Source organism: Martes martes (assembly GCF_963455335.1).
Source record: "Martes martes genome assembly, chromosome: 6".
NCBI lineage: Eukaryota > Metazoa > Chordata > Mammalia > Carnivora > Mustelidae > Martes > Martes martes.
Genome location: NC_137893.1, coordinates 56,752,262 through 56,772,800, shown reverse-complemented (window position 1 = coordinate 56,772,800; position 20,539 = coordinate 56,752,262). Strand labels below are relative to the sequence as shown.

General features: G+C 35.2%; 1 protein-coding gene across 1 annotated transcript in view; it reads right to left on the bottom strand.

The window, feature by feature from the left end:
- Window positions 1-20,539, bottom strand: part of SHPRH (SNF2 histone linker PHD RING helicase) — an 88,200-nt gene that overhangs the window by 58,961 nt on the left and 8,700 nt on the right. Inside the window, exons 3-11 of the mRNA XM_080807189.1 lie at window positions 19,200-19,329; window positions 17,032-17,250; window positions 13,683-13,761; window positions 12,859-13,009; window positions 11,705-11,813; window positions 10,798-11,054; window positions 8,127-8,777; window positions 4,102-4,353; window positions 3,193-3,271 (exon numbers count right to left, since the gene is read on the bottom strand). Of these exons, the coding sequence (XP_080663315.1) occupies window positions 3,193-3,271; window positions 4,102-4,353; window positions 8,127-8,777; window positions 10,798-11,054; window positions 11,705-11,813; window positions 12,859-13,009; window positions 13,683-13,761; window positions 17,032-17,250; window positions 19,200-19,329 (1,927 nt within the window). The remainder of the gene's footprint in view (window positions 1-3,192; window positions 3,272-4,101; window positions 4,354-8,126; window positions 8,778-10,797; window positions 11,055-11,704; window positions 11,814-12,858; window positions 13,010-13,682; window positions 13,762-17,031; window positions 17,251-19,199; window positions 19,330-20,539) is intronic.

The following is a 20,539-nucleotide window of genomic DNA, read 5'->3' as shown; positions in this document are numbered from 1 at the left end:
AATATGTAGTCAACCTGGCTGTTGCAGAGTGGTACAATTTTGCCCTGAGGGGATACCTGGCAAGGTCCAAAATATATTTGTACGGGTCAGAACCGCAGAAGTGTTACTGCCATCTAGTGGGTGGAAGCTAAATATCCTAAGATGCATAACACAGGTCCCAGCAAAAAAAAATACCTAGTCCCAAATGTCAATAGAGCCAAGGCTGAGAAACCCTATTCTAAAATCAAAACAAAAACAAAAACAAAAACAAAAACAAAAACAAAAAACAAAACAAATGAGATTACCACTTCCAACTACAACACAGTAAGTCCTGGCAGGCTAAGATTTCTACTACGACAACTACAAAAAGAAGAGATACAATGAAGAATCATAGTGTTAAAGACATCAGGGAATTATGGAAGCAAAGATGAAGGATGAACCATACTTCCAGAAAGTTTAGAAAAGCTCTTTTTCAAGTAGTTTGGGCTTCAGGAAACTTTTGGGGCTGATCATCGTAACTGTGTAAATAGATTCACGGATATGTATGTATGTCAAAAGCTCACAAATTTTATATTTTAAATATTTACAGTTTTATTATATGTCATTTATACCTCAATAAAGCTGTATAGACATTTCTCCAAAGAAGACATACAGATGGCAGACAGACACACGAAAAGATGCTCAACATCACTTATTATCAGGGAAATGCAAATCAAAACCACAAAGAGATAGCATCTCACACCAGTCAGAATAGCTAAAATCAAAAACACAAGAAACAACCAATGTTGGTGAGGATGCAGAGAAAAAGAAAGTCTTGGTGGGAATGAAAACTGGTATAGCCACTGTGGAAAACAGTATTGAAGTTCCTCAAAAAAATGAAAAATAGAATTCTCATATGATCCAGTAATTCCACTACTGGGTAGTTACCCAAAGAAAACAAAAACATTAATTCAAAAAGATATATGTATCCCTATACTTATTGCAGCATTATTTACAACAGCCAAGTTGTGAAAGTGTCCATCAATAGGTGAATGGATAAAGAAGATGTGGGGTATATATATGAATATTACTCAGCCATAAAAAAGGAATGCAATCTTGCCCTATGCAACAACATGAATGGACTTAGAGAGTATATAATGCTAAGTGAAATAAGTCAGTCAGAAAAAGATAAATACTATAGGATTTCACTCATATGTGGAATTTAAGAAACAAAACAAATGAAAAAAAAAAAAAGACAATAAAACAGACTCTTAAATACAGAGAACAAACTGATGGTTTCCAGAAGGGAGGTGGGGGGGGTGGGTGAAATGATGAAGGGGATTAAATGTACACTTACCATGATGAACACTGAGTAATGTATACACTTAATTGCTGAATCACCATACTGTAAACCTAAAACTAACATAACACTAGATGGATTATATAGTTGAAATATATATATATATATGAATTATATGAACTATATATATAGTTCATATATAGATGAACACTATAGTGGAATTAAAAATATACTCAAGAATTTGTTAAATCGTGATAAGTGCTTAAATACCTGCCAACACCTTACATATCCAAAAAACCTACCCAGGAAACTGAGGAATCATTGTCCATATTCTTTCAATGTTAAAATTAAAAAAAATGTAAATCTAATACTTTCTTTTTCTTGTATCCTCTGAGCTAACTTTTGAGTCTACTGAGATCTTATTAACAACTAAACATCTATAATTTGGGCAATTTCCAAATATAATAGCAGACCACTAAATTTGGCTTTTTAGTTAGCCTGATATTATTGTACAAATGGGTATCTTAATGTAATTTACTAAAATTATACAAATATTTAATTTACATTTATAATTATACAAATTTATATTATAATTTATAATATAATTAAGAGTCTGATATTATTGTACAAATAGGTATCTTAATGTAATTTACTAAAATTATACATTTAATTTATATTTACAATTATACAAATTTATATAATTTATAATATATAGTAATTAAAATATGTATTACAAATTATAATAATTTATAATTATACAAATATTTAAATACATACGTATAACCTTCCTAGAAAACATTTTGCTCCTAAAATTAATCATAAAAAGTAATTGTTTTTCAGATCACAGTAATGAATGCTGATATTTTTATTTTTAAAAAGTGGCAAGTTATCCTGTTGAAAACAATATATAAAAACCTAAATTTCCAGAAAGATTTTTTTTATATAGAAAGATAAGTTTTAAGGATGAACATCTGTCACAGAACTTCAAGAATATCTACATTTTATAATTATATTTTAATGACAGCTTTTCTGAAAATTTATTATGTAAAACATTTAATAAAACTTTTAGTTTTAAATATTCACAACTTGAGGGTGCCCGGGTGGCTCAGTGGGTTAAAGCCTCTGCCTTCGGCTCAGGTCATGATCTCAGGGTCCTGGGATCGAGCCCCGCATCGGGCTCTCTGCTCAGCAGAGCTTGCTTCCCCCCTCTCTCTCTGCCTGCCTCTCTGCCTGCTTGTGATCTCTGTCAAATAAATAAATAAAATATTTAAAAAAAAATTCACAACTTGAATAAAATCTGTAAAAATGCAGTGTCTGCTCTATAGAAGAATAAGTTATATAGGTGAGATGAATGCAGAAGCATGAGTTAAAATGTGTGTGTGGGAGTGGGGGAGAGCTTGACACAATCTAAATGTCCAAGAGAAACAGCTGAAGGAATGATGGTGTAAGCATATGGAGTGGTATTTTATAAAGCTATGAATACTTTGTAACTTCTACAATTAATAAAATTGTGATCCCACTATTTATGGGTTAGCCAATGAAAATTATGATCCTTATTTTTATAGATACAGCCAACTGAAATTAATGCCTCTTCCCTCTCCTCTCTCTCTCTTTCTTCTTAGGTTCTTTCTGTTTTATACCTACCATTTTGGAACTCTGAGTTCAACTGAGACCTGCACCTACACTGCTGAGGAGGGCACAATGACTGTTAGACTTAGGGACCATGGGACTACTCACTGTGTATCTGTCCTCATAAATAAAAACAAAAACCACTTAATTCCATTTCAAAGACAAATGCTTGAAACCACTAGGAGTGAAATACAAATATATGTATAATCACTTAAGTAAGGATTTCAACAAAGGTTAAACATACTTGTTCTTAAGAAAAGCAAGCTTTTTAAATACATGCAAACTGTGAGGAAAGCACACATTACCCTCTAGTCCTCTCTGCACTGGAGTGCCACTGATGCACCAGCGATTAATCCCACTCAAGCGCTGAGCCATTTCTGCAGCCTAACGAGAGAGAAATATGAAAGAAAAAGAAAAAAATAAAAGACAGGGCAAATCAGGAATATGTTTACTCCTGAAAACAGCCCATGAAAAGCCATGCTTCAGGTCAGACATATCCACTCTTATTCAACAGTTATCACACTCAAATTTGAATGTCAAAATCACTGGGTCATCTTCTAGCACAGTGGCTCTCATTAGTAGCAGGCTCCCATGTGCCCTCCCAAAAGAGGAAGGGTAGTTCAAGTTCATGTAAAATGAAAAAGTTCCCTGAATGGCTGATACATCCCCTAAACCACCCCATCCTTCATATGTGAACCAATATACTAATAGATGAGATTCATAAATTGAATTTAGGTTACAAACTGGCCAAAAAAGACGTAATAAAGTTATATGATGAACAAAGGCTGAATCAACACTCCGTCTAAAATAGCATGATCTGCTATGATATGGTCTCTCCAATAAAAAACTGCTGAACTTTGGCCCAAAGCTATCAGAGCTTACATGATGAGATTTCCACTTAGCAGAAATGCTTATAACAGTCCCCAAACAGGTTTAATTTCATCTGCACCATACAAAAACTGCCATCTTATTCAAATACGCATAGGCATTGCAAACAGAGCAATAATTCACATGTACCAAAATAATTCCTAAGGGTTATATGTAGTTCATGGCACAAAAGAAAAGCAAGTGTATTGTGTTTAACAGCAAACTTTTGGCCAATATCAATACTGTGGGTCAATTACACTTAAATTATTAAATTTTTTATGGACAGCTTCCCCAATCTCTTTCTTTTTTCTTCCCCAGTGCTCAAAAGATTTTGCAGAAATTCTCACTTTTACAGCAGGGCATTCAACCATCTGGGCTTCATCAAGGCAGATCCTCCACCACTCCACAGCTACTAGGGGGCTGGGAATGGCCATATAGCGCTTCTGGTTTCGTAGGCGACGCCCGTCCTCACTGTTGCTGTGTGGGATATCTACATAGTTTAGTTCTGAACGAAGGACATCATAGGTAATGATAACTATATCCTGTTCAGCCAAAAAATGAGGTTGTAAAAAACCGTCTTTCTTCACTCCTTGGTATACCTAGGCAATAATCAGCACAGACAAAATTTGCAGAAAGGTTCATCAAAAGATAACTAAAATATTCATTCTTTAAATCCTTACCAAGTCCTTTCTATTTGTATAGTACCAAACATGCTGCGAGATACATTCCACACAGCCTAGACAAAGATACATTTTAGGGCGAAAGACCAATGACATAAGCAATGTGAAAGGAAATATAACAGAAGTAAAAATGGTAGCAAAGGAGAAAGACCAATGCTGGAACTGAGAAGGTAAGCTCAGAGAGGAGTGAAACTTTGAGGTGGATCTTGAAGAACATTTAGGAGTTCTCCCTGGTGGAGCAAGGGGAAAAGGACTTCTAGGTAGGTAGGTAGGTAGGTACAAAAGCACAAAGGTATGAAGTAGAACAGTAAGGGCTACGATTTAGTGAATGCCTTTTATGTTGCAGACACTAAGCTGAGCTTTATCTCTTAGCTTTAATAACAACCTTGTTAGTAATTATTATTCCCATCCCACACATAAGAAACATGAAGTTTCTTGCTCAAAACTGGCAGAGCCTAGATTCAAAACAATGTTTATTTATCCCACAAAACAGAGCTCCTCAATGGCAAAGATGGTATTTTACTTATTACTGTATTCTCTCTCCATGTCTACGATAGTAGCTGAAATATTGAAAATCTTAAATGACATTTGTGTGGAAAGAAGGAAGGAAGAAGAAAGGGAGTGAAGAATACTAACAGAACTCAGCAAAATGGGTTTGGAGAGAATACACCTTAACATAGCAAAGGCCATATATGACAAACCCACAGCTAACATTGTACTCAATGGTGAAAAACTAAAAGCTTTCCCTCTGGGATCAAGAATAAGACAAGGATGTCTGTTCTCACCACTTTTATTCAACATAGTATTGAAAGTCCTAGCTGCAGCAATCACATGAGAAAAAGAAATAAAAGGTACCCAAACTGGTCCAAGTTGGTAAGAAAGAAGTATAACTGTCACTATTATAAGATGACGTAACAGAATACACAGAAAACCCTAAAGATTCCACCTAAAAACTATCAGAACCTATTAGTGAATTCAGTAAGGTTGCAGGATACAAAATTAATATACAGAAATCTATTGCACTAATTTATCTATTTTATACACTAATAAAAAGTAACAGAAAGAGAAATTAGGAAAATGGTCCCATTTACAATTATACCAAAAAGAAAAAAATCTAGGAATAAATTTTTTTTTTTTTTTTTTAAATATTTTATTTATTTATTTGACAGACAGAGATCACAAGTAGGTAGAGAAGCAGGTAGAGAGAGAGAGAGGAGGAAGCAGGCTCCCCGCTGAGCAGAGAGCCCGATGCGGGGCTCGATCCCAGGACCCTGGGATCATGACCTGAGCCGAAGGCAGAGGCTTTAACCCACTGAGCCACCCAGGCACCCCTCTAGGAATAAATTTAACCAAGGAGGTGAAAAACCTGTATCTGAAAACAGTAAGACATGGCGACAGAAATTGAAGATGAAATAAACAAATGGAGAGATAAATCTTGCCCGTGGATTGAAAAAAATTAATATTGTTAAAATGTCCATTGTACCCAAAGCAATCCACAGATTCAATGCAACCCCTATCAGACTACCAAAAGCATTTTTTTCTGTTGGTATTCTGTATTTGTTCTGAACAACAAATAGAACAAATAATCCTAAAACTGGTATGAAACCACAAAAGGCCTTGAAGAGCCAAAGCAATCTGCAAAAGAAGAACAAAGCTGGAGGTATCACAATCCCAGATTTCAAGATATACTACAAAGTTGAAGTGATCAAGAATATGGTATTGGCACAAAAAGAGACACATAGATCAATGGAACAGGACAGACAGCCCAGAAATAAACCCATGCTTATATGGTTAGTTAATCTACAACAAAAAAGGGCAAGAATATACAATGGAGAAAAGACAGTGTCTTCAATAAATGGTGCTGGGAAAACTGGACAGCTACATGCAAAAGAATAAAAGTGAACCACTTTCTTACACCACATAAAAATTAGTAAATGGAAATGGAAAAAAAATGGAATAAAAACCTAAATGTGAGACCTGAAACCATAAAACTCCCAGAAGTAAATATAGGCAGTCACCTCTTAGATGTTGGCCTTGGCCACATATTTATGGATACATCTTCTCAGGCAAGGGAAACAAAAACGTAAACTACCGGACTGCAGCAAAATAAAAACCTTTTGCACAGCAAAGAACACCATCAAAACAAAAAGGCAACCAGTGAATGCAAAAGATATCTGCAAGTGATATGTCCATTAAGGAGTTATTATCTAAAATATATAAGAACTTATATAGCTCAACACCAAAAAAAAAAAAAAATCTGATTTAAAAAATAGGAATAGGATCTGAACAGACATTTCTCCAAAAAAGACATACAGATGGCCAACAGACACATAAAAAGATGCTCAACATCACTAAACAGAAATGCAAATCAAACCATAATGAGATTATCACCTCACTCCAGTCAGAATGGCTAGTATCAAAAAAGATAAGAACTAACAGTTGGTGAGGATGTGGAGAAAAGGAAACTCTCTGCTGCACTGCTAACAGGAATGTAAACTGGTGCAACCACTGTAGAAAACAGTATGGAAATTCACCCCCAAATTAAAACAGAAATACTATATGACATAGTCACTCCCATGTTTACTGCAGCGCTATTAACAGCCAAATTATGGAAGCAACCTGTGTTCACTGACAGATGAATGGATAAAAAAGATGTGGTATACAGTGGAGTATTAGTTATAAAAAAGAATGGGATCTTGCCACTTGTGACAACATGGGCCTAGAGGTATTAAGCCTCAAGGAAGGAAGTCAGACAGAGAAAGATAAATCCCGTATTTCACTTGTATGTGGAACCCTAAAAAACCAAATGAACAAACAGACATAAAACAGTATAAATATAGAGAACAAACTGGTGGCTGACAGAGCGGAGGGAATTGAGGGGGTGGGTGAAAAAGGTGAAGAGAATTAAGAAGTACAGATTTCTAGTTATAAGATAAGTCATAGGGATGAAAAGTACAGCATAGGTAATACAGTCAATAATACTGTAATAACATCGCATGGTGACAGATGGTAACTACATTTATCATGGAGAGCACAGTGTCATAATATACAGAATTGTCAATTCACTGTTATATACCTGAAATTAATGTAACATTGTATGTCAACTATACTTCAATTAAAAAAAAATACCAACATTAGTAAACTACAATGTACTATGTACCAGCACTTCATTTAACCTTCACAGTAAGTCTGTGAGGGGGTACTATTTTCAGAACTTAGCAGAATTCCTAGTATATTAGAGATGCTCAATAAATATTTGTTGAATGAGTAAATTCTTATTTTACAGATGAGGTAATTGAGGATTCAGAGGAAGATTCTGGAGCTCAGGGGTGGAGATCAGACAAGTAGCTACTGTTACACAATGCTGCCTTTGGGCTGCATTTCTAAGAATAGAAATGCATGTATGAAGTCTTTTTTCTTTACATAATGAACTTTTTCAAAAGCTTTCACATCTTTTCCCTCAAAATGCTTTAACTTCTGAATTTCTGATGTCAGACAAGAATACAGAATCTACTGTTTCATTTCTTATTCTTAATTTCCTCCTCAAGTTCTGATTTCATATTATCTCATTAATTTTTGGGATAAACAAAGTGACAAAGATGATAAAAATTATCGCAAGGAAAAAAAAAATTATCACAAGGAAGCAAAAACTGACATTTTCCTATCACTTTCAAGAGCCCAAACTGCCTTACCAAGACTCGAAGAGATGATGACCTCACATGCCTGTTGATTTCATCCACCCACTGATGACAGATGGAACTGGGTGAGATGATCAAAGTTGCTCTTGTTGATACTGGCTCCATCGCAACAAGGCAGTGCGGGCAGTAAAAAGGTTTAATCTTCAAATTCTTTTCTTCATAATTCACACATTTTGCATGTTGCCACAGGTGGCATTTCAGGCACTGAACACGAGGTTTACGGTCTACCTGGTCAAGTTCACCACATATGCACTCAAAGCGATAATCAGAGGAATTACAGGGACTCATCACAGTAGACTGTGGCATATCACCATCAGCAGGTGATTCAGCTTGGTCTGCTGCATGTTCTTGCTTTCCTTCAAAGATACATGTACTTTTAGATGTGGTAACATCAGTAATTCCAGAGTCACTGGTAGCTGGACACTGATCTTGTGAATTGAGATTGATGTTAGGCTGACCTTTTCCCTTTTTTGTGGATGGAACAGGCTTTTTCCTGAATTTACTACGATTTTTCCGAGCCTTATAGTAATAATAGTAAGGATCATCATCATCATCAGATGTGTTTGATGGTAAGTATTCAGAATCTGTGTCTTTGCTCCCTGATTTTCTGGATTCTTTGTGAATTTTCCTTGGACTCCCTACTGCCTATGAAAAATATTATTTAATTAATTTATTTCAACATAATTACATTTCTGAAATTAAATTCCCAACCTTACTTATGAGTTTTCCATAAAAATCCAACAGTCACTCTTTGCAACCATTTTCCCAAGGGTGAATCATTCCTGACTGGTGGCTTTCAATCTGCCCCCTGTAGTCTGCAGGTCTAAAAAGGAAGGCTCTACTATTGTGTAAGTAAAATTTGAAGAGAACAAGAATTAGAAAGATAGGGAGCTACTAATATTTTGACACTAACCTCTTATAATTTATAGTCTGCCTAAATCAATAAAAGACTAATAGTTTATAATACATAAATATGCAAACTAGGGCCACTATAAACATACGAAATACTAAAATATAGCATTTAAAGAAAGTGAAAGTTAATCAACTAGTTACTGCAATTAGCAAATAAATTCCTTTTTTGTCCTTTCTACCTGTGGTCCCCTTCTGAAACTATTTACTGGATGCCAATTTTGTGCCAGGCATAGTGTTAGATGCGGGGGACAGAAATATGAGGAGTATTTAGCTCCAGGTCTCCAAGGGGGTCTGTTGGAAATGGAAGAACAATAAAAAGTGAAACAACGGTACAGGAATGTGTAAGAGGGGTATATAACAGAGGAGCTGTGACAGGGTGGTAGGTGCCAGCAACAGCTTCCTAGAGGTGATATAAGAGCTGAGGTCGAACAGAGGAGTTGGGACACTTAAAATAAAATGAATGACATTAATTGAAGATTTCCCTTTTTTAATAACAGAAGGATTACTAGATGCACAGATGTTCACTGCAGCCTTCTACCCTGGCTGGGGAAAACGTTGGGAGATTCCCTACTCCAGAAAATGAACTTTATAATTTGCCATTTCTTTCACAGTAGACAAGCTGACAGCCCCACACTTTGACCTGTCATTAGTTTTTACCCAATTTATTTATCTACTTTTTAAAAAGATTTTATTTATTTGAGAGAGAGCGAGAGAGACCAGAGGGAAAGGGAGTGGGAGAAGCAGACTCCCCACTGAGCAAGGAGCCTAATGCAGGGCTCGATCCCGGGACCCTGAGATTATGACCTGAGGCAAAGGCAGACACTTAACCAACTGAGCCACCCAGGCACCCCTATTTATTTTTTTTAAAGTTAGTTTATTTATTTATGGTAATCTCTATACCCAATGTGGGTATTGCACTTATGACCCTGAGATCAAGAGCTGCATACTATTCTGACAGAGCCAGTCAAGTGCCTCCTTTACTTGATTTACGTATGCATAGCTATGTAACTAATTTTTTTAAAGCAAATTTGAAATTAATCGCCCCAAAATAGCAGTTTTATAACAAAATATTAAAATTTCATATGATGATATGGGAAAAATGAGAATTTATATAAGAAACTGAAAATGTAAATGAAGAGCTAAGCAAATGTAAGATATCTAATACTACAGAACAATGCCTGGGTGGCTCAGTTGGTTAAGCATCTGTCTTCAGCTCACATCATGATCCCAGGGTCCTGGGACTGAGCCCTGTGTCAGGCTCCTTGCTCAGTGGGGAGCCTGCTTCTCCCTCTGCCTGCTGGTCCCTCTGCTTGTACACTCTCTCTCTCTGACAAATAAGTAAAATCTTAAAAAAAAAAAAAAACGAAACTAAAGAACAGATTTTTTTTGAACTGCGGACAACAGCATAATGAAGATAGAGTTGTTTAGTTATTTATTTCTTCCTTTTTTAAAAATATATTTTTTAGAGTTATTTTAAACTTTATATATGCTTAACCTACTAATATTCATTCCATAAATACTTACTGAGTATATTTGTTATGTGCCAAGCATTCTTCTCTGGGTTTAGTAAACAAAATAATGTTTCTACTCTGATGACATGTATATTCAGGAAGTAAAAAAGTAAGTCACAGCCATACGTGATTTTCTTGGTTTGTTTTTCACCCTCAGTCTCCAAGAGCCTCAGTATCAAGTGGGATCTGTGAATGCCTTCCATAAGGCAACACATATAGCAACTAAACAAATATTCTGTTACCTGTTTTTTTGTTTTATCACAGATATCCTCTTCCTTGTAATTCTTCCCCAATGTAAAAGTTCCAGAAAAACCATGGCCTTTGATCTGTTTCACAAGACCTTCAAAAATTAAACATTTCAGCATCCGTTTCAGAAGACTCCTGTTCCGCTGAACATCATATCTATATATAGAACTGACATACTTATAGATGGAAAGGATGGAAACTCCTTTCTTTCCATTCATTTCTTTCACAGCTGTCAGGATCATCACACGTGTAGCTACATGCAAAAGGATATGCTAACTCAGTCAAAATAATTAAAATAAAAAAATAGAATGCAATTAATCTTAATATGCATTAAGAACTAAGTTAAGAAAAAATAAAACAGATTTACTGAAGATATGTTGTCTGCATACCACCATTTTGAAGAATATGTAATAAAAATTTATCTCATTAACAAATTACTGTAACAAATAATTTAAGGAAAAATTACTCATTATTTTGTTACTCTGACAAAGCAACTATCATTTAAAATTGTATTTTAAAAAACCTCTCACAATTATCTATGTATATGCTACCACTAGTAAGGGAAACACTCATCTGCTAGCAGAATTTGAAGTAGCTATGCCTGAGAATAAACAAAGCCTGGTTTAAACTGTAAGATAAAGAAATTCAAATATAAAAAACTGAACAAGAAATATCTAGACTAAAAAAGAACGAAGCAATCAAGTGAAAGAATAAATTTTTACTTTTGTTAAGATAACATGACTTGTAACTGACTCCATTTATACAAAGTATGAACAACTGTGTAAACAATTATAACAATTATAATAATCATAACAATTACAAGACAGCCCAATATAAAGAATGCAAGAACTATAACAAAGATGACTGTAAAAACATATTTTTTTTAAGAGATTTCATACTCACGTGGGCACTGAACTTTTTCTTTTGGTTCAAATTCCATATTCTGGGTTTCTGTATTTTTTACTTTTCCTCCAGAATAATGTGATGGAATGAAATAATTCACCACTTTTCCCTGATATAAACAACATTCAGTAGTCACACAGTGTTTTGCTTTCAGTAACTGGAGTTGCTTATTAAAATTCACCCTCCTTCTATTAAGGAGATGCAACAGAGTTGTAAAAAATGATGAAAAGAAAGAGCTACAATGCTATTCATATATACAAACTTTATTTTTTATCTCAGAAGCTTACTGCTAGCCCTCACTTTTTAAAATTGTACATATTATTTTAAATTACCTAAATGTTGTATGGAACTTCTGAAATTAACTTTTCAAGGCTTATTTAAATATGGAATTAATATAGAAGTTACTGACAGTTAACTGTTATATATTCCAGTTACATATTCCAAATCTTTTTTTTTCTTTTCACAATGAAATAGGTATTTTCCATTCTGTACTCAAATGTACAAGGTTAACTCTGCAAACCTGACCCTACCAGAAGATCACATTATCACTAAAGTTGTGAGCACAGTGGGCCCTACAGGTAATCAATTATACCCTTAACTAGTACGTTGATTTTAGATTTGGTTATTGGAAATTATGAGCTATGAGCTGCATTTGCCTCAGTGGAGTTGTTTTTTTTCTCCCCCCTATAAACTCTAAAATTTGTATTTTTAAACATAATTACACATTTTGGAAAAAGAACTTGGGAGTTTGATTCATTTAACAATCTAATTACTAATTATTAGATTCTATGATTTACAGATCTGTGATTTGTGCAATTAAAAAAAAAATCACTCAAAAATATTTAATGGTAATGTGGAGGCTTGCAGTACTGAAGTAACAGTACTTCCCCTAAATGCTTCCCTGCCAACCAGAAGGAAGCTTGGTGAGTGACAGCACAACCCCTTCCTACCTGTCCAACATCACTTACAAAAACCCTGCCAGGTCAAAAACATCCTATTCTCTGTGCCCACTTGAAGTTAACTAATAACTTATAAAAATCATTAGCCTATAAGTAAACGGAGTGTTGGCTTAAGTGCCAAGCAAATGTTGGCCATATGATGCTTTTTGAGAACATATGTCCTCTGCTTTCTCAGCCCTATGGTATTCCTCCTACCTCGGGAAGAGTGAGAGCATCTTGTTTGACATCCTGTCGAGTATGTGTCAGAATCAGAGCCAAAACCTCCACTGTTTTTCCAAGACCCATCTCATCTGCTAAGATGCCACCAAGCAACTGTGGCCCAGCATTTGGGTAATCACGGATGATGCTAAAGGAAAAAACAAGAAAAACGTATCACAGGAATGCAGGTAAAAATTACACTATTCCTAAAAAAAACCTGGAAGAAATCCATAAAAGCCCAAGTTTTTTTAAAACTACATTTTAGGGTTAAACAATTTGAAACCCTAGGTCCTGAATAAAGAACTGTGATAAAAAAAAACTGCCAGAGCTGATAACTAAGTGTGCAGAGTGGTACTGGTAAATGCCCATCATGTTTTTCTCTTCTATAAATAACAGGAAGCGTATCTGCCTTCTTTTGCGTCTGTGAATAAAAAAGTTAGGAGGACAATAACTACTGATTCACCAATATATTATTATATTTAGTGACTCCTAAGACTTTTATAATAGAAATTAATGTATTTAATGAAAATGTAAAAATTGGTCCATAACATTAAGATTATAATCTCTTTAAGTGTCAATAGCTAAGCTTCTTAGGTCTATTATATTGCATTCATTTACTGAAAAATGACAGGCATTATTAATTTCTTGTTTGTCCTACCTATAAAAATGGTAAAAATATGAAGTCTAACAAAACTTTAACTTAGTATTTCTTCTTCAGGTTATTGTCAAAGGTTCAAGTTATTGGTAGACATATGCTACCAATCTCATACAGCTTTTCATAATATTTATTTCTAATACCAAGCTCATGAAGTTTGTCTTACCAGCCTGTATATGGATTGTAGTAGAGCTTCAAACCCTCAGATGTAACAATCTCACGCCATAAGAAGTGCAGGGCATTTTCTAAAGAAAAATATAACCGTAAGAGTAAGTTACTGTTTGTCTTCTCTTTTGCAGACAATCACATTAAAATATAAATAAGTTAGCAGTCAGGATACCCTGGGAAGCCACATACACATGGGAAAAGATTAGGATCTCACTCTTTTCTGAAGATATTATTCTTATGTTTATTCTCTTCTTTGCTTGGGACACCAATATTTTCTACATAAACAAGTGTTAAGATAGAAAAACAAAGTACAGCAAATCACAGAGGTTTAATAGGAAAAGAAAGCTGGTACATGTAACCAGCTCCTACCTAATAAAGGAGAGTAGCTTATCCTTTATAAATCCTTCAAGAAGTTGCCTAAAGTTTTTAAATAACTCAACAGACAAAGGCTAGTAGGCTAATACATTAACCTAAACCAGACCCAACCTTTTACACGGGTCTGAGAGTAGGAGGAAAAGCTTATTGCTTAACTGAGGAAAAAGTATCCTAAAACACTGAAGTACTGTGTGTATTTCAATCAAAATCTTTCACTATCCTTTCCCCTAAAAATTAAAGTTGTTTAAACCAACTGACAAATTAGGAAGTACATCTCTACCCACCAGTGAAAAGGCAAGTAATTTTTTGTTGTCTTCTTTACGGATTGATAGATGAAATAGGAATACAGATGTACAGGGTTTATAAAATGAAAACATTAAAGGATAAAAACTTCAATTTATGGGAGCCACAGGGAACATAAATATTAAATGATACATGGGATTTAATCAAGAAAATCTGTTCTGTGGAGGAAAAAAGAATGGATTACTGGTACATGCAGCATGGTTAAATCTCAAAAATATTATTTTGAAAGAGGCCAACTTCTCTTCCGCCTCAAGTGCCCATACTTTGCCATTCTATTTATTGTTTCAAAAAGAGGCAAACCTAATTTATGGTGGCAGCAGTTGCCTCCTAAGGGGCTGAAGTAGAACTGACTGGGCCATGAGGGAACTTTCTGGGGTGATGGAATTATTTCTTGTCAGCACTGCACAAAAGATATAAAAGAAATAAGTAAAACCAATTTTAACAATTTTGTTTAGCATAATATAACCAATATCTTATCATTTCAATATGTAATCAATATAAAAATTATTAATGAGATATTTGGCATCTTTTTGTCCTATCTGAAATCTGGTATATATTTTAAACTTACAACACATACTTTGGAAGCCACTTCAAGTTTCAAGACACATGGGTGGCTAGTGCCTTCTGAGAAAATCTAGTTCTATGTCTTAATTGGGTCACTGGTGACACAGATACACAGACTTGTGCAAATTTATTAAACTGTGCCCTAAAGATCTGTGCATTTTATTGTAAGTTATAGTTTGATAAAATTTCTTAAAGAAACATTATTGCACTTTGGAGAAAAAAATAGTCCAGTCTGTGGGAGACTACATAGCTGACAATTTCTTCAATGGATAAATTATAACAGAAAATACAGAATGTGAAGAGACAAAAAATCTATGGATTACAGTAGTTTAAGAGACAACAACTAATTCCAATGTATGAATGCTACTGGTTTCAGATTTGACTTAATTGTTAGAAAGAGAAATAAAGAAATAGAAAGGGGAGGAGAAAAGAAGAGAGGGGAGAGAGATTTGGCAATTTAAAGGAATTACTGGGTTTAAAAAGCTATTATAAGATTTATCTGTTGAGGGACGCCTGGGTGGCTCAGTTGGTTGAGCAGCTGCCTTCGGCTCGGGTCATGATCCCAGCGTCTTGGGATCGAGTCCCACATCGGGCTCCTTGCTTGGCGGGGAAGCCTGCTTCTCCCTCTGCCTCTGCCTGCCATTCCACCTGCCTGTGCTCACTCCTTCGCTCTCTCTCACAAATAAATAAATAAAATCTTTAAAAAAAAAAAAAAAAAAAAAAAAAAAAGATTTATCTGTTGAAAGGAATCCTTTCCATTAAAATACATATATACATATATACTTTATATCTGTTTAAAGGAATCCTTTCTTTAATAAACTGAAATATTATTAGATTAAATGATATGCTATGTGTAATTATTATTTCAAAATAATTTATAGTAAGGGAAGAGGGGGAGTGGGAAGAAATAATGTTGGCTATAAATGGATATTTAAAAATAAAAAATTTTTTAAAAAAGAATTTTGTTGGATAAAAAATTACAAACTGGAACCTAAAGGAGAAATAAGAGCTATCCATCATTAAAATAAATCTATACAAAAAAATAAATAAATAAAATAAATCTATACAGAGTGAAATAGTTAACATTTCACTTTCTAGAATCACAAAAATCTCACCTCGTGCCTATCTCTTTAAAGATAATGATAAAGAAGTGGCATAAGTGATGCCCATAAATTTACTTTTATGAAAACTCTTAATAGATAACATTTTATTTTATTATTTATTTTATGGAGGAAAGAAAATAAATGCAAAGCTAGGAGAATCAGTCACACATTAGTCTCCCACTTTTGTAAATTTGCTTTCTGTTGCTAAGATTCATCAACATTGTGAAGCCTCTAGCAGATGATTAGTAAGATTCCCATCTGGGGGAGACAAACCATGAGAGACTGTGGACTCTGAGGAACTGAGGGTTTTGGAGGGGACGGGAGTGGGAGGTTGGGTGAGCCTGGTGGTGGGTATTGTGGAGGGTATGTATTGTATGGAGCACTGGGTGTGGTGCATAAACAATGAATTCTGCAACACTGAAAAGAAATTAAAAAAATAGATAAAAATTAAAAACAAAATGAAAAAAGATTCCCATCTGATCAGGTTCCAAAAGCAATTCTTAGTTGGAAAGGCATGTAAAAAATGAATTTTTAAAAAATTCCAAACAAGGCAGCCCTTATTTGGGCAGGAAAAATTAGTTCAAACACTTATAGATGAGGAAACCCACCAACGAATTTCTCTAGATTCAATTTTAAAGAATTTCTTAGACTACCATTTTGTTCATAGTAAAACCTATTCTATTCTAACTTTTTTTTTTTTTTAGAGATTTTATTTATTTATTTGACAGAGAGAGAGACAGAGAACACAAGCAGGCAGAGAGGCAGGCAGAGGCAGAGAGAGAAGCAGGCTCCCCACCGAGAAAGGAGCCCGATGCGGGGCTTGATCCCAGGACCCTGAAATCATGACCTGAGCCGAAGGCAGCGGCTTAACCCACTGAGCCACCCAGGTGCCCCTCTATTCTAACTTTTCAGTATGATTTGTTTAACAATGTCCCCCACCCTAATTATTTCTTATATAATCCCTCTGATCAATCTGCCTTTCTTTAAGCATCTTATACTTGCCACTACTAGGAGGGCTTCTGAAATGCTCTTGTTGTAGCATCCAATTGACAGCCTCTCTCTGGTATGGTCTCAACACAGGAATCAATGCAGGATGCTGGACATCCACTTGGATGGACTGTGCTTCTTGCTGATGTGCTCGCTTCACAAACTGATAGAGCTCATCAATGTCCTGTCCTTCTGGCTCACTCTCTGAATCTTCTTCATCCTCTTCCAACACATCTGTACATCCAACAACAAATGTACTCAAAACAACCCAATCTACCTTTTATAACTATAAGCAATTCTTAGTCTAAAAACATGCTACGCACTTTTCCATCTCTGGGGCCTTGCTCAGTGTGTTTCGGGACTGGAAGAACCCTATCCTTAATTCTTCGCTGATCAAAATATCTACCTTTCAAGATAGTTCAGCATTTTCCATGGCATTTTCTTTTGTTTTCCCTGGTTAGAACTAATGTTCTCCTCTGTGTTCGTGTAATATTCTTCTACTCTGGATATAGTGATATGCTGCAATCTATCTGGCAGAGCAATCATTTATGTGTATTCTTCCCTTGTGCACTGAAATGTTATGCAAAAGCTGTCTTTTGTTTTTAGTTCCTCAGAGCACCTAGCACATGCTTTGCCCATTGCAGATATTTAAAAAACATAATCATTTGAATATAAAGATCTTTTGCAGTTTATAAAGGGTAATTTACTTCACTTTTACATCTTAACATAAAAAAATTCATATGCAGACAAAATTTTTCTATGTCTAGTAAGACAAGGGTTCCCATTTTATTTCTTATGCTAAAAAAGGATAGGCATTTGGTAGTAGCAGGAGCCCACTAGGAGATAAGTGCTTAAGCCATTAGTACAAATTTGTAAAAAATATGATACATTTGTTGGGCACAACTGCCCTGTAGAAAAGACTGGTGCCTACTATAACATGAAAAAAATTTTCAAAATCTTGAATGTACAAACCCACTTTAGCTTATGATTTATTTCTCAAAATAGTTAGTTCTCAAAAATTTAGTTCCCAAAAAGGCCTATCCACTTTTACGGAACATACCTCACATGCCATAGGATGAAGACTGTTACACAAAATACATAATTTACTTTTTTCAATAAAAAAATATGCCATGTGAGATTTTAAAAATTTTACAATTAATGTCTATTTATATGTGTGGTTATTTCAGACTTTTACTATAGTTGTGTAATCTAGTACTGATAACTAAATTGAAGTTTTCCTCTGAAATCCTGACATTTTCCTCTGAAACGCCCAACTTGTATTATTTTTAAAAGACAGAATAATTCTTAGCAACATTTTAAGAACTCTAGATGTATTTAAAAGTATCCCTTCCAATTCTGAAACTAGAGATTTTCCTCCTTTTAAGTCTTCAACATGCAAAATGATTTAATTTTATTAGTATTTTTTTAATTAAGTAGGCCAACATGAGGCTTACACTGAAGACCTTGGGATCAAGAGTCACATGCTCTACCGACTGAGGTAGCTGGGCACCCCTACTTTTATTAGTATTATGAAGCTTTGCGAAGAATGCACTGAAGAAACAATTCAAAAGTCAAGCTTAGAAACTGACCTCCCAAATATTCCAGTATGAAATGTTCTGTAATTTGCACCTGAAATAATGCTGACCCACCATGAGCAGGGCTTGGAGAATTTGAGCTGTTTTTCCAGTAGTGTTGATGGGCTGCACCAAGCCATCCACACTCTCCCCTTGAGAACCAATGGCAGACAACTCTGAAGCTGCAGTCCTGACCAAGGATGCAACATCTTGCCAAGAAACAGGAGGAAAGTTAACTGGTCTTTAAGGAAAGCAGGCTCTTGAGATTATTTGTCAGACTGCAAAGGAGAGGTGGAATAAGGGCAGCCAAGAATCTCTGGCCATGACAAAATAAAAGCAAAAGAATAATGCAAAATTCCAATCAGCTCAGATCCCTTTAGATTCTACTGACTGCAAACACTTCTTGAGTACTTACTATAAGCTAAGCACAGTATTTAGCAAAGAAAGACACAAATCAGTGGGGGCATTTCAGATACATATAATTTTGTCATATTATGATTTTATAGAGATTGTTTAATTTTATTACGGTTTTATTGTTTTTCTGCTTGTTATAAATATGATTTGGGAAAAACCCACAACTCTTAAAAGTAACAGCCATTTATAATTTACCTGGAATAACAAAATTGTGTAACTTTTCCATCACTCTTTTCATGAGTTGATTGAACTTCTTCATTCTTGAATTTGCATCACTCAAAAAGTCTAGTTTCGCTAGGCCACCTTCCAAAAGATAAATTCCAACCTACAAAGAATTAATCAACACAAATATAGTTTTAATTGTACTAATACATTCTTTATGAGGACATGAAAAAAAAACTTTCCTAACCATTACCGTTTTTAAATGTTTTCATAGTATTTGGCCCATAAACATTAGATACATACCTACCAAATCTCCCTCACAAACTTTTACTTTCAATAACAAATTCATTTTTACTTTCAATACAGTGCCTACTAAGTGAGATGCACCATTCAAGTTGCTAGAAAAAAAATACTTTCTAAACTAGAACTGAACCTGGGAGAATGTGATGAGAATACTAATTCTAACTACCAAGTCGAGTATCAAAATAATCAGTGAAGCTGGTAAAAATGCAGATTTCCCCCAGAAGATTCTGACACATGTCGATTTTTTTTAAAAATTAACATATAATGTACTATTTGTTTCAGGGGTACAGGTCTGTCAATCATCAGTCTTACACAATTCACAGCACTCACCATAACACATACCCTCCCCAGTGTCCATCACCCAGCCACACTCTCTCTCCCAACCAGCCCCCCCCCCCACCCCCGGCAACCCTCAGTTTGTTTCCTGAGATTAACAGTCTTTTATGGTTTGTCTCCCTCACGATCCCATCTTGCTTCATTTTTCCCTCCCTTCCCCCTACAACCCCCTGCCCTGCCTCTCAAATTCCTCCTATCAGAGAGATCATATAATTGTCTTTCTCTGATTGACTTATTTCACTTAGCATAATACTCTTCAGTTCCATCCACGTCATTGCAAATGGCAAGATTCTGGGGGTTTTTGATGGCTGCATAGTATTCCATTGTATATATATACCACATCTTCTTTATCCATTCATCTGTTGACAGACATCTAGACTCTTTCCATCGTTTGGCTATTGTGGACATTGCTGCTATGACCATCCGGGTGCACATGCTCCTTCGGATCACTACATTTGTATTTTTAGGGCAAATACCCAGTAGTGCGATTGCTGGCTTGTAGGATAGCTCTATTTTCAACTTTTTGAGGAACCTCCATGCTGTTTTCCAGAGTGGCTGCACCAGCTTGCATTCCCACCAACAGTGTAGAAGCGTTCCCCTTTCTCTGCATCCTCACCAACATCTGTCATTTCCTGAATGGTTGATTTTAGCCATTCTGACTGGTGTGAGATGGTATCTCACTGTAGTTTTGATTCGTATTTCTTAAGCACAGTCAGGCTTGGGAATCCCTATTA